Below are 12,757 nucleotides of genomic sequence, written 5' to 3' on the forward strand. Positions count from 1 at the left end.
GGAACAGAGAGGGCGCCTGGGTGGCTCAGTCGGTTGAGCCTCCGACTTCGGCTCAGGTCATGATCTCATAGTTTGTGAGTTGGAGACCTGCATCAGGTTCACTGCTGTCAGCACAGAGCCTGCTTCAGATCCTTTGTTCTTCTCTCCCTGTGTCCCCCCCCCCCCCGTGCTCATGCTGTCTCTCTCAAAATAAAGAACATAATAAATAGATGGATAGATAGATCGATAGATAGCAAGCAGAGAATAAAGAATTGAAAGGGGATGTTGTTGGCAGCCAGGTTTGGATGGCCTGGGGAGGAATGCCTGAAAGAGAGAAGGCCTCCCTGTGAGTCACATTGCTCTCCAGTTTTCATAGGGGAAGAGCTCCAGGTACAAACAACGACTACTTTGGTTTTTGGTTAAAACAGAAATGCTCAGACTTAACTAACAACTTTATGGGTTCATATATAATGTAGAGGTTTATCATATCCAAAGTGAAGGAAAAAACTATAGCGCATTACTTATTGCCTGTTCCTGTCTGTAGCTCTCCGAGCTTAACTTGAAAGCTGTAGAAGGTTAGACTGAGGAAGGAGAGGTAATATAGTGGGGCCAGCGTGTTTCTCCTTTGTCACTTCATCTGTGAAGAGCATCCTGGAAAGAGTGTTCTCAAGCAGAGGTAAAACCACCACTGAATTTACACTGTGGGATTAGACACATTTCTGATGCTGAGAAGATCTAGAGTCACATCTCTTTTTCTAAAGGAGCCAAATGCAGGCAGGAGCCGGCCCCAGCAAGCAGGAGGCCCCTTCATTTCCAGCTGAGCCATGTGTTTGATTGTGGGGGACTTGCTACTGGTTTTCCTGGAAAATGTGGTTGTTTGAAAACACAGAGCATGGGATTAGTTCCTTTTGTTATTTGGGTGAGAAGCTCCCTCAGCAGTACACTGCTACATTGCCTTGACATCTACATATTTATGCCTGTCCAGGTGACTGTTCCCAAAGAGGTACACTTGGTAAGTGTTAAGTGTAGTGAATCCTGTGTCAGACCTAAAGGCCAAGGATATACTAAGGACCTTGAAATGACCTCCAAAATGTATCAAGGAGAAGAGCAATTTTCTTCATAACCCCATCCATCCACCCACCTATCCACAGTCCAGTGCGGTTCTGAATGTAGATGCCTCAAAACAGGCCTCCACTATTTTTAATGAAGGGGACCTAGTTTTTCTTTACCTGAGACCTATAGAGATTACCAATGAATAGTGCAGGAGCACAGGCTAAAAAACAGAAGAGATTCACAGTAGGTGTCTCTCCTTCCTTGGGAATCCTGAGAAAATTGTAGCAACAGGGCAGAGCATGTGATAACCAGCTTGACTACCCACGAAGGAAAATGTCCAGCTTTGGCAGGTCGGGGTCCCTCTGCTTCAGAGTTCAGTTAGTATACATTCAGTTTAGCATAGACATGTCCTTCTATGACCTTTCAATATCCTTGCAGTTTGTTATTTTCTGCCTTCTAAAAATGGAGACCCTGAGCATCCCTGCAAGCCCTTGTTCCATGTGTAGCACAACTGGGGTCCTGTCTTTGGGGTTGGTGCAGCTTATCCTTTATTTCCTGAACCACATTAAAATTGAATTTGGAGTGTTCTGGCTATTAATAGCATTATTAGCTTTCCCCATGGCCTCAGAAAAATGCCAACAATATATCCTTTTTCGAGTAGATTATCATGTGTATCTACATACACCTACCTCACACCCAGTGTGGTGGAGTTGCAGGGGGCCCAACATTGTCCAAGGACAGCTCTATTCCCCAGCTCCTTTTCCCTGCAAATCCTCCTTAGTGCTCACTGAAGTTCTTAGAGCTCTCAAACCCCAGTTGCTGAAAGGTCAGAGAATTAGGCAAAGTAGTAACTGGCATTTTGCCCCAGTATGACCCTTTTAATGTCCCTATTGTTACTGTATATAAAATAGCTTGAACTTTTGCTTATATCCTAAAAGCTTTGTTTAAAACTTTTATTATTTCTGCGCTTTTATAGCCAATAAGTGCAGAACTCAGAGAAGACTGCTTTTATTAAAGAAATTGCAACCAGCCACATTTGACCAAAAGCTTATTGAAAGAAGTCTCATGAGCACAGTGAGGTTTGCCACAAGACATGTTGTGACAGCTGCAGAACAAAGCGTTGCTGATGCCGCCTCCAGCTGCCCTCACAATCCTAAGGAACACTTAACTTGCCCTTTGTCTGGTGGCTTGTATCCAGACTTAGTCAATCTTCCAAAAATGACTGGGTGATTTTGAGCCTTAAACAACAGGCTGGTGGGGGCTGTGATTTCTGATTTGGGCTTTCACTGTAGGAAACCCCAAGAAGCTCACCTGTTCCAATCCAGTGGAGTCTGGACATTTCGTATTTTTATCATCTCCTCAACCTTCTCTCTTAAAGTCAACCTTATTAAAATGGATTTTTTTTTCTCCCTAGGTAACGACCAAATCACATCCCCCACTCTCATCAGATTTAAAGTCAAACTCTTTGTTACAGGATACAGTTCCAAATTCCAGTTGCCATGTGTGTGCTCTGTTAAGTCAACGCCCAAGAAGCTTTCACCCTTAAGTCTATATTCGGGGAAAGTTTGTATTACGTATCTTATGTTTTCTCCCCAATAGTAGTCACGAAAAGAAGGGGCGGTTTTCCACTTCAGATTTTCATGAAATGTTAGAAAGGGTAAGAATTTGATTAAATTGTGTGCCATTAATCATAAGTGCTTTTTTTTTTTTTTTTTTTTTTTTTAGGTTGCATTTGATGCCAGAAGGCAAACACAACCTGCATCTACGTTTTGCAAATGAATTCAATAAGTTAGCAGAAGACTTCTTACAATAAAAATGCCCACTGCTGGGAGCTGGGCATTCCTTAGTGTGGGGTTTCAGCCTGTTGCCACCTGTGAAACACACCCGTCACACCTCACCTCCATGCTTTCTACTCCCTGCAAAGTACTCTCAGACATACACAAATAATGACCTATTAAAACGTCTTCTAGGGGCATCTGGGTGGCTCAGTGGATTAAGTGTCTGCTTCTGGATTTCAGCTCAGGTCACGATCTTGTGGTTCATGAGTTCGAGCCCTGCATCCTGCTCTGTGCTGACAGCTCAGAGCCTGCTTGGGATACTTTCTCTCTGCCCCTCCTCCCCTCATACTCCCTCTAAATAAATGAATAAACACAAACAAACTTAAAGTCTTGTAGCTATAAAAGCTACGAAAATTAGATCTGATTTTTTAAACATTAAGTTGTGAATTCTACCGTTAGTTAAAATAAATTCTGGTTGTGATTTACTTTCTCTCGTATCTTAGGTGAAGCATTTGGAGTATTTATCACTGTTATTTCAGGGTACATTGAATCTTGAATTTATGCTTTACTTTTTATCTGAGAGGTACAAGTTTTCACTGGTCTTTTTACTTGTGTTTGTCACATTGTTCAAAGTAGAGAAACACGACCCTCCATACTACATTTTCACAAGGGTTGCTGGAACTACAGCAAGTAAGGTAGGAAGGTTTGCTTTGTCCTTGAATCTCGATTCACTGCTGGACGTTTACTGGATTCATTTACTTTAATACTTGGGGTCAGTGAAAATGAAAAATATGTCTTTATATCTGTCTTTATTAAAAGAGCAGAGAAGCCATTAACTTAAAAATACTTAACAAAAATCCAATTTTGTTAAGATGACTAAACCCAGAAGCATCTACTGGAAGGGCACCTGGTGGCTCAATCATGAGCTCACTGTTCTGGATGTTGAGCCTGGTATCCAGCTCTGCACTAACAGTGCAGAGCCTGCTTGCAATCCTCTCTCCCTCTCCCTCTGCCCCTCCACCACCTGTGCGCACACTCTCTCTCAAATAAGTATTAAAAAAGAAAAAAAAAAGATAAGATGTAGTGAGTTAAAAACCAAAAAAAAGCATTTAGTGGAATAAAAATTACCTGAAAGGAAAAAAGAGACCACCACAAAGTTTTAGACACATGCTTTTTTATTAGTATAGATATCTTAGACAATACTGTAATTTTTAGGAGTTCCACATTATTACATCAACAGTGTGAATTTCTGACAGAGGCAAAACTGAGCACCATAGTATACAAATAGAAAGACCATGCTTGATTGAGGACAACAGAAGTTCACTAAAGATGCACGATGTATTTGAGAAGTCCTTAAGCCTCGTCCTCGCCCTCCTCCTCCTCGAACTCGCCCTGCTCGTCGGCCGTGGCGTCCTGGTACTGCTGGTACTCGGACACCAGGTCGTTCATGTTGCTCTCGGCCTCGGTGAACTCCATCTCATCCATGCCCTCGCCCGTGTACCAGTGCAGGAAGGCCTTGCGCCGGAACATGGCCGTGAACTGCTCCGAGATGCGCTTGAACAGCTCCTGGATGGCCGTGCTGTTGCCGATGAAGGTGGCCGACATCTTGAGGCCGCGCGGCGGGATGTCGCACACGGCCGTCTTCACGTTGTTGGGGATCCACTCGACGAAGTAGCTGCTGTTCTTGTTCTGCACGTTGAGCATCTGCTCGTCCACCTCCTTCATGGACATGCGGCCGCGGAAGATGGCAGCCACGGTCAGGTAGCGGCCGTGGCGCGGGTCGCACGCGGCCATCATGTTCTTGGAGTCGAACATCTGCTGGGTCAGCTCGGGCACCGTGAGCGCGCGGTACTGCTGGCTGCCCCGGCTGGTGAGCGGCGCGAAGCCGGGCATGAAGAAGTGCAGGCGCGGGAAGGGCACCATGTTCACGGCCAGCTTGCGCAGGTCGGCGTTCAGCTGGCCCGGGAAGCGCAGGCAGGTGGTCACCCCGCTCATGGTGGCCGACACCAGGTGGTTGAGGTCGCCGTACGTGGGGGTGGTCAGTTTCAGGGTACGGAAGCAGATGTCGTACAGCGCCTCGTTGTCAATGGAGTAGGTTTCATCTGTGTTTTCCACCAGCTGGTGCACCGACAGGGTGGCGTTGTAGGGCTCGACCACCGTGTCTGACACCTTGGGCGAGGGCATGACGCTGAAGGTGTTCATGATGCGGTCGGGGTACTCCTCCCGGATCTTGCTGATGAGCAGGGTGCCCATCCCGGACCCTGTGCCGCCCCCCAGTGAGTGGGTCAGCTGGAAGCCCTGCAGACAGTCACAGCTTTCTGATTCCTTCCTCACCACGTCCAGGACCGAGTCGACCAGCTCGGCTCCCTCTGTGTAGTGGCCCTTTGCCCAGTTGTTTCCAGCACCGCTCTGGCCTGCCAGAGGGAAAGGAGAATATTAGACACTAAAACATAAGGAAATCTGAATTCTTTCATTTTGACTATAGACTAATCTTGGAATTGCAGATTCTTCTCTTTTAGATATGCTTTCTTACAGAAAATTTTCTATACATCCATGATCTTCAAAAACACTGGAGATCATAAGCAAGTTTATTCATATGGAGTTATTAACTGATCAAGAAGACGGTTTAACAAAACCCAACTGGTTTTAAAATTAGGAACAGGAAGCTTCTGTGAATAGGTTTAATAAACAGGCAAGGGCAAGGGTACAATATGATCCAAAAAGAAGATGGGCTCCAAGCTGCTGTCTCCACTTCTGGTCACAACCTGTGCCTTTGGCCTTTGGCTTCCTGAAGTGGTTACCTGCTGTCTCGGGCCCTCTGACGTCACCGGCAGACTGTTAACCTTCCTGTTGGAAGGTTCATCACTGCTCAGTATTCTTTACTGCCACGGGCTGCTCTGTAGTAGGAGCACCATAGAAGCCCTCTGCAGGCTGACAGCTCTTTGAGCTGCCCAGAGAGGGGCCAGAGAAGTGGCCAGGACCCAAGGCTGTCCATGGACACACAATCTCCACCTTAGCATTCAGCACCAAGAACGATGATTTCCCCAGTGTTGAGAAAGGAGACTCACTGAGCCATTTGCCATGGATCAGGCCTACATACCGAACACGAAGTTGTCTGGCCTGAAGATCTGGCCGAATGGTCCAGACCTGACCGAGTCCATGGTGCCTGGCTCCAGATCCACCAGGATGGCCCGAGGTACGTATTTGTTACCTGTGGGGAACAGAGCCAGACTTAGACCTGCAGTGGGCAAGGGAATCACAGGCAAGACTGTGCTCTATGTGCCTTTCACGGCAGAATCATTAGAGAAAATTCTAGCATCTGAGGCAAAAGTGAGCAGAGGTGCTTTTCTGCTTTAAAAGAGATGATGGCATGCTTAGTCATGGCAAACATGCAGGAGTCGTAAGGAACTATAAAGTGTATTTTTGCCAGCTGACATTTAAAATGAATGCAAGAAGCATGTCTTTGGCATTTGTATGTTCCTAGCACATTCCGTCTGCCACGGTATGCAAAGCAAGGTTGACTGGGCAAAAAAACAAAACCAAACAAAAAACACCGAAATAATCACCAGCAGCTTCGTTGTAGTACACATTGATTCTCTCCAGCTGCAAGTCACTGTCTCCATGGTAACTGCCAGTGGGGTCGATCCCATGCTCATCACTGATGACCTCCCAAAACTGGGGAGAAAAAAAAAAAACACCACATGATGGCCTAGCATCCTAAATATCAAGAAGGATGGCCCTTTTCTCCCTGTCATGTCCTTGGAACAGTGGCCATTGTGGTCAGACAGTGGAGGAGTCCTATAGGCACAAGCCCCTGTTCCTCCAGCAGCTGCTGCAGAGGGGCTTGGAAATCTGCAGAGCATCGGCCATATTATGGCGACAGACTGCAAAGCCGGGAAGGGCACTGAACCAGGAGGGTGAGCCCAGCAGATCCCCTTCTAGGGAAAGCTGTGGATGCTGGGGAGGCCATCACCCCCAGGCAGGGCTGAATGTCACAGCATCCCAGCTGATGGACGGGTCCTGCCAGCCAGGACCAAGGACCACTTGGACCCCGCCCTGAGAGACTGCCTCCAGGGATCAATGTCTCCTGGCGCAAACCCCACCCAGCCCTCCAGGCAGCACAGTTTTCTACCACTGACATCCTGTGGCCTGTCGCCCCTGCCCCCAGCAGGGGATGGTTGGGGAAGGGCAGGCAGGAGGAATCTGGGAGCCCGATTGGGGACAGTGGCCAGAGCAGGGCACGCTGAGGGCACAGGCTCCATTGTGAATTTGCAGCAGGAAAGGGGGCGGGGAGGTTGGGGTGGGCAATATGGCGGTTCTGAAAGAGACCACGTCCTTGTCCAGGCGCCCGCCCACACCCTTGCACCACGCTGGCTCCTGCCTCGCCCACTGCGGTGGGAAGTCCCAGCCCCAGGACGGTCACCTGCCGCCTTCCAGACAGGAAGTCAGACTCTGACATTATGTATCATCACGTCCAGATGGTGCTCATATTAGGGAAATTATCTAACATCCTCGTCTTTGTAACCCGACAAGAAGTCTCTCTAGCTTGTCACCCCAATGACATTGCATTTTTTTCATTCAAATTATAAAGGAAAATTAACAAATTGAATTCCACATGAGGCCACTGGATTAATAAGACCTCTGCCCCTACCCAAATTTCAGAGAGTAATACATCCAGGGTAATGTCGACTACTTCTGGCAGAAGGGCCGTGTCCGAGGAAATTTCAAAAGGCCTTGATTAAAGACACACACAACTGCGTCGCCGCGCGCATCGTGGCAGGTTGTGTGGCTTCCTGGGCCCCACCCGGCGGCCGCGCCGAGAATGCGCCACCGGGCCGGCGGGCTACCGCCGCCTCCCCCCGGCCCCTTCCCTGCACCCTGGGGTCCCGCCGCCCCTGACCCGGGTCCGCACCCTCGGGGCCTGCCGCCCCCTGCCCAGCCCCTGCCGGGCGGTGCGCCCACCTTGGCGCCGATCTGGTTGCCGCACTGGCCCGCCTGGATGTGCACGATCTCGCGCATGGTGCCGGCTGCGGAGAGGGTGGAGGCGCTGGCCCTCGGAGCTGTGCACGGCACGACCGGCGGACTCCGCAGCAGAGACCAGTCGCCGCCCCCCAGCCCAGCCTTTTATATGGGGGGACTGGTCCCCTCCCCGGTCTGGCCTGCGATGACGTAATGGAGGGCGGGGCTGGGGGCGGTGCCGAAGGGACTGCGGCACCGCGAGGGGGAGCTGGGGCGCGGTGCGAGGTGCGGGGGCGCTCCGGCCTGACTGCTGACTGCAGGGAGGGCGCCCGGCACCTTCGTCCGGCGGCCAAGGGCGGTGTCGCGGCATCGGGCCCAGCCAGCCGCGGTCGGCTGGATCCACGGACGCTGCCCCACCCTTGAACTGGGTCCTTCAGTAAACTGCATCCACACCCACCTTTCCACTCTGGATACCCGAGAGGGGCTGGAAACCTGGGTCGCGGAACCAGGGGGAGGGGCTGCCTCCAAAAGGGGTCTTCGCCTCCTCGGAAGGGTGAGAGGCAGCGAGTACCCTTTGGAGTAGGGAGACTAGAAGTGATAGTGGGCTCTCGCTCTGTTCGCTAAGCTTTCCTGCCTGCCTCTCTAGGCAGGGTCCCCGAGTCCCGGCCGCGTTCTCTTTCTATTTAGGGTGGAATTCGCAGCTAGTCTAAACGAGGGGAGGGGGCGCAGGGTGGGGAAGAGTGAGGGGTTTCTCGGTGAGAGCAGATGGGAACTGTGTTCAAGGAAACCAAGGATGGCAGGGTGGCATTTTCCTTCTACTTGTGAGGAAGGTGGTTGGTTTGGGAGGGTGCTGGATTTGTCTCAGTCTGCTTTGGGTCTTCTTCATAAAAACCACTTAAATGTGGAAAATTCTGCGTGCGAGAGTGTGTGTCAGAGAGGATATTCTAGCCACACATCACCCCAGGCATGTGTGCCTTGCATTCAGTATGTCACCTGGAGCTCACCGCAGCCTTATAGAGCTGCCCAGTCTGGTTCAAAGGCCACCAGCCACGTGTGACTACTAAACACTTGAAATGTAGGTAGTTTAAATTGAGATGTGCTTTAAGTGTAAGTATTCACTGGATTTCGTGGACTGGGCACGTTAAAAGGCTGTAAAATATTCCATTACTACTTTTGTATATTGATTACATATCAAAATAATATTGTGGATCTATTTTTAAAATTAATTTCACTCATTTTTCTTTACCTTTTTAAATGACTGCTGCACTAGTAGTGACTACTGGAAAAATTTGTTACCTTTGTGACTCATATTGAACAGCCCTGTTCTAGAGTAAATGTAATGACTCTCCCAATTTCACAGCTTGGAAAAGGAGGCTCAAAGAGCTGACTAGCTACAAAGCTAGTAAGTGAGGACATCTAGATTCCTTCTACAAAGACAAAGCCCAGGTGAGTTTTAAAGGCTTGGTCAGGTTGACGTAACACCCAATCTTAATTATTCTCAAAGATGATCCTGAACATTGGGCTAGGTGAGCAGGGACTTGGGGACTGTTTTTGTTTCCCTGCACATACTCCTTTTCCTCTCTGGGGCCAGTTTCTCCAACTATAAAATGATGATAATTATAGGTGCCCTGCAGCCAGCTTTGTGAGTAGGAAATGAGAAGCTCTATATGAAAGCAGGTCAAGTTTATGGAGCAAAACTGCCCCCCATAAAACCAAGCTGATGCTGTCGTTATAAGTAGGAAGCCTGCTTGCCATGTTAATAGTGGGCATATATCAGAGGCGGGCAGTGCCATGGCTTCATCACGCCTGCTTTAAGAAGCCAGTCTTTTGGGGTCCTCTCAGAACCAGTCAGGTGCCTGATGCCCTGTCTCAGAAAGGGATGGGTTTCCTAGGCTCTCTCCTCCCTTCCCTCCCCTTGCAGATGGGCCCCCAGTACACAGTCCATCCCACTGATGCTGTTCCCAGGTTCCTAAGGCCTGGCCTCCTACCTTCTCCCCATGTTTGCCTCCAACTAGGACATCTTGGACTCTTCATGACCAGCCAAGCTTGGTCCCCTCCAGAGAATGGCCCTGCCCCAGGTAACTTCACCAATAGCACAGTGCCACAAAGATTTTCTAGAGATAATTGCCTCTGGCCTTGTTGTTGCCTTCAAGATGGGGACTTGGGGCCAAATAGCAGAAGATGTGACCTGATAGGGACCTTACTGGGGACATGGGACCCGGACAGGGGTGCTTTTCCCTACCTGTGGAGGACTAGATCACCCTCATGGATGGTGCCCCCTCTGCTTTGTTTTGGTTGGGTCCTTAAGCACATCACCTACCTTCTCTGAGCCTCTGTTACCATATCCGAAACCTGGAAATCTGTTTTTGTTATGTTGTGTATGTGAGACACAATGTGAGCTGGACGTTTAGTGAACATGCAGTGAATAAATAAATGACAACATTGATTACAGCAGGCCCAGGCACATGAGGACTGCCCGTGGATTACTGGCAACAAATGTCCTTGGCCGAGGCTCCCTCCTCCCGCCACCCAGTCTGCACCCAGCCTGCTTTCTCCTCTGCTCACTCCTCCCCCAGTCCCCGCCCCTGTTGTCTGTTGGAATATAATCAAAGAAGCACACAGGCAGATTTTTAAATAATGCCTGCCCAGCCTCAGGTGACTCATCCGATGGCTGTGAGCTCCAACTCTCCTCCATGTGGGCGTCGCCAGCACCACCACATTGTCACACAGCAAAGCTATGCTGCACAGCACCCATGCAGATGATAACAGGGGGAAACGAGGCCCACTGATCCTCCCCTTCCCTGGAATAGGCTTTTGGCAAGCTTTGGGGAAAGGTGGTTTTCTCCCCTACGCTCCTGTATAAAAAGGAGCAGATCTTCTGGCTGTTGGGCAGGGTGGTGGGGGAGGAGAGCCAACATCCTCCTGCCACCTGTCATTTCCTGCTTTGGACTTGATGTCACTGTAGAGTGTTTGAGCCATCCCTGCCCTGAAGGCACTTTGGGGTGATGATGACAAAATTCAGACTGGAAAGGAAAGGAGTGAATTCCCAGTAGAAGGCTGGGCCGGGCCTGCATTTTACAGAGGGACTCAGGATCTCACGTTTCGCTCTGCTGGGCTGTTCTTATTTCCTGCCTTCCATGAGAGGAGTCTTGTGAAAGCACTCTGGAGATGTGGGATGATGATGAACATTGCTCTCAGTGGATGCCATCTCTAACGCGACACATGTGATCTGGTTGAGAGAGATTTAATTGGGATTCTGAAATTTTGAGCATCAGTAGAATAATGAAAACCCAAGAGCCATTCCAGCAGTAAAGTTGTATGAATTATTCGGGAACAGTCTCACAGTGTATTTGTTTGTGTCCTCAGAGGAGGTCCAGGGGACAAAGCACTTCTACTTCTCTTTCCTGTGAAACTCGTCTAAAATAGCCTTGCCTGCTATATGTGTGCTGTGAGCACACATCTTCAAGCTTTTGAATAAAAGCATTTCTTTATGAAGATGGAGGAAATTTATTTAAAGCACCTAAAGTGCTTCCTCTTTATAAAGACCACCTAGGTGTCAGTTGATCATCCTACTCTTGATTTTAGCTCAGGACATGATCCCAGGGTTGTGGGGTCCAGCTCCGTACCTGGTGTGGAGCCCACTTAAGATTCTCTCTCTCCCCCTGCCCCTCTCCCCTGCTTGTGCCCTCTCTTTCTAAAATAAAAACAAATAGGGGCACCTGGGTGTCTCAGTCGGTTAAGCGTCTGACTCTTGGTTTCCTCTCCGGTTATGATCTCACGGTTTGTGAGTTCGAGCCCCGTGTCAGGCACCGCTCTGATAGCATGGAGCCTGCCTGGGATTCTCTCTCTCTCCCTCTCTCTCGTCCCTCCCCTGGTCACTCTCTCTCTCAAAATAAATAAATTTTTTAAAATTAGTAAAATAAAAATAAATAAAATAAATAAAAATAAAAAATTAAAAGACTGCTTAAAGTATAAATAGTCTGAGCCCCAATTTAACTTACTTTGAAAATGTCTTTTCCACCACGTTATAGTTTATAAATGTTTGCACCAGATAATAATAATTTGGAGTAAATATATGGCAATGTTTTTTAGCCCCTTCTAGAATGTTTCATTCCCAGTGTGTGTTACTTTTACTAGAATTGTCAATCTGGACCTTTCAAAATAGAAAACAACAAATATGTGTGTGTGTATGTATGTGTGTGTGTGTGTGTGTGTATAATATACACATACGTTATATACACATATATATTTTATTATGGTAAGAAAACTTATTTTACATATTCATATTTTCTGACTACAAAATTAGAAATTTTAGAAAATACTAAAGAACATTGAGTGTCTTTCTACCCTTCTCTGTATGTGCTTTTCTTCTTCCTTTTCCTGGTCATTCGGGTGTTTCTGTTTGTTCTTTTTTAACATCATTTCAGTTATGTTCACCTTGGACATTAGAAATGAAGAAATACTATATTTTCTTATGCCACGACCTAAATCACAGTCTTACAAATTCTCAAACATATGTAACCTTCTCCCAACTGTTACCATTTTCCCCATAATCTAGAGCATCTGGAACATACCAGATTCTCCAAACAAACTCTGCTTCACACACCCAGGGCTGTTCACATGACTGGAATGAATTTCCCCCCATTCAGCCCACTCCCACATTGCCTGGATGGAATTAAGAGCACAGGCCCTGGATGGAGTGGGTGCAAATCCTTACTCTAACACTCATTAGCTGTGTGACTGAGAGAAAGTTACTTAACCTCTCTGTGCTTCAATTGCTTCATCAGTAAAGTGGTAATCATAATAGCACCTACTTCTTAGAGTTGCTACAAGGACCAAATGAATTAATATGTGAAAGCAATTAGAATACCACCTGCCCCATAGTAAGTGTTATATAAATATTAGCTATTATAATTGGTATTATTTCCTTCCTTCCCTCTTTCCTTCCTTCCAGGGAGCTCCTGTCCATAAATCAGGGCTCACCTCCA

At 48.0% G+C, this 12,757-nt stretch overlaps 2 protein-coding genes across 2 annotated transcripts in view; one reads left to right on the forward strand and one right to left on the reverse strand.

Moving 5' to 3' along the window:
• BPHL (biphenyl hydrolase like) overlaps positions 1-3,064 on the forward strand; it is a 31,800-nt gene extending 28,736 nt beyond the window's left edge. Inside the window, exon 7 of the mRNA XM_047102909.1 lies at positions 2,758-3,064. Coding sequence (XP_046958865.1) covers positions 2,758-2,845 — 88 coding nt within the window. The 3' untranslated portion in view covers positions 2,846-3,064. The remainder of the gene's footprint in view (positions 1-2,757) is intronic.
• A 903-nt stretch (positions 3,065-3,967) lies between these two features.
• Positions 3,968-7,915, reverse strand: TUBB2A (tubulin beta 2A class IIa). Its single transcript, XM_047102363.1, has 4 exons — positions 7,773-7,915; positions 6,377-6,485; positions 5,911-6,021; positions 3,968-5,224 (listed from the first exon to the last, which is right to left on the reverse strand). The coding sequence occupies exons 1-4, from the start codon at positions 7,827-7,829 to the stop codon at positions 4,164-4,166; spliced, it is 1,338 nt and encodes a 445-aa protein (XP_046958319.1). The 5' UTR covers positions 7,830-7,915; the 3' UTR covers positions 3,968-4,163.
• Positions 7,916-12,757: the final 4,842 nt, after the last annotated feature.

This window comes from Lynx rufus, unplaced genomic scaffold (genome assembly GCF_022079265.1).
Source record: "Lynx rufus isolate CCGP_SWC_20201006 ecotype Redwood Valley unplaced genomic scaffold, mLynRuf1.p SCAF_6, whole genome shotgun sequence".
Classification (NCBI taxonomy): domain Eukaryota; kingdom Metazoa; phylum Chordata; class Mammalia; order Carnivora; family Felidae; genus Lynx; species Lynx rufus.

What these genes read in the sequence shown, in the direction of transcription:
- TUBB2A (XM_047102363.1), bottom strand. Translation starts at nt 7,829, where the DNA reads ATGCGCGAGATCGTGCACATCCAGGCGGGCCAGTGCGGCAACCAGATC. An exon ending in GCAACCAGATCGGCGCCAAG is followed by an intron (nt 6,486 to 7,772) that starts GTGGGCGCACCG and finishes TTTTCTCCCCAG; the next exon opens with TTTTGGGAGGTCATCAGTGA. An exon ending in GTACTACAACGAAGCTGCTG is followed by an intron (nt 6,022 to 6,376) that starts GTGATTATTTCG and finishes TGTTCCCCACAG; the next exon opens with GTAACAAATACGTACCTCGG.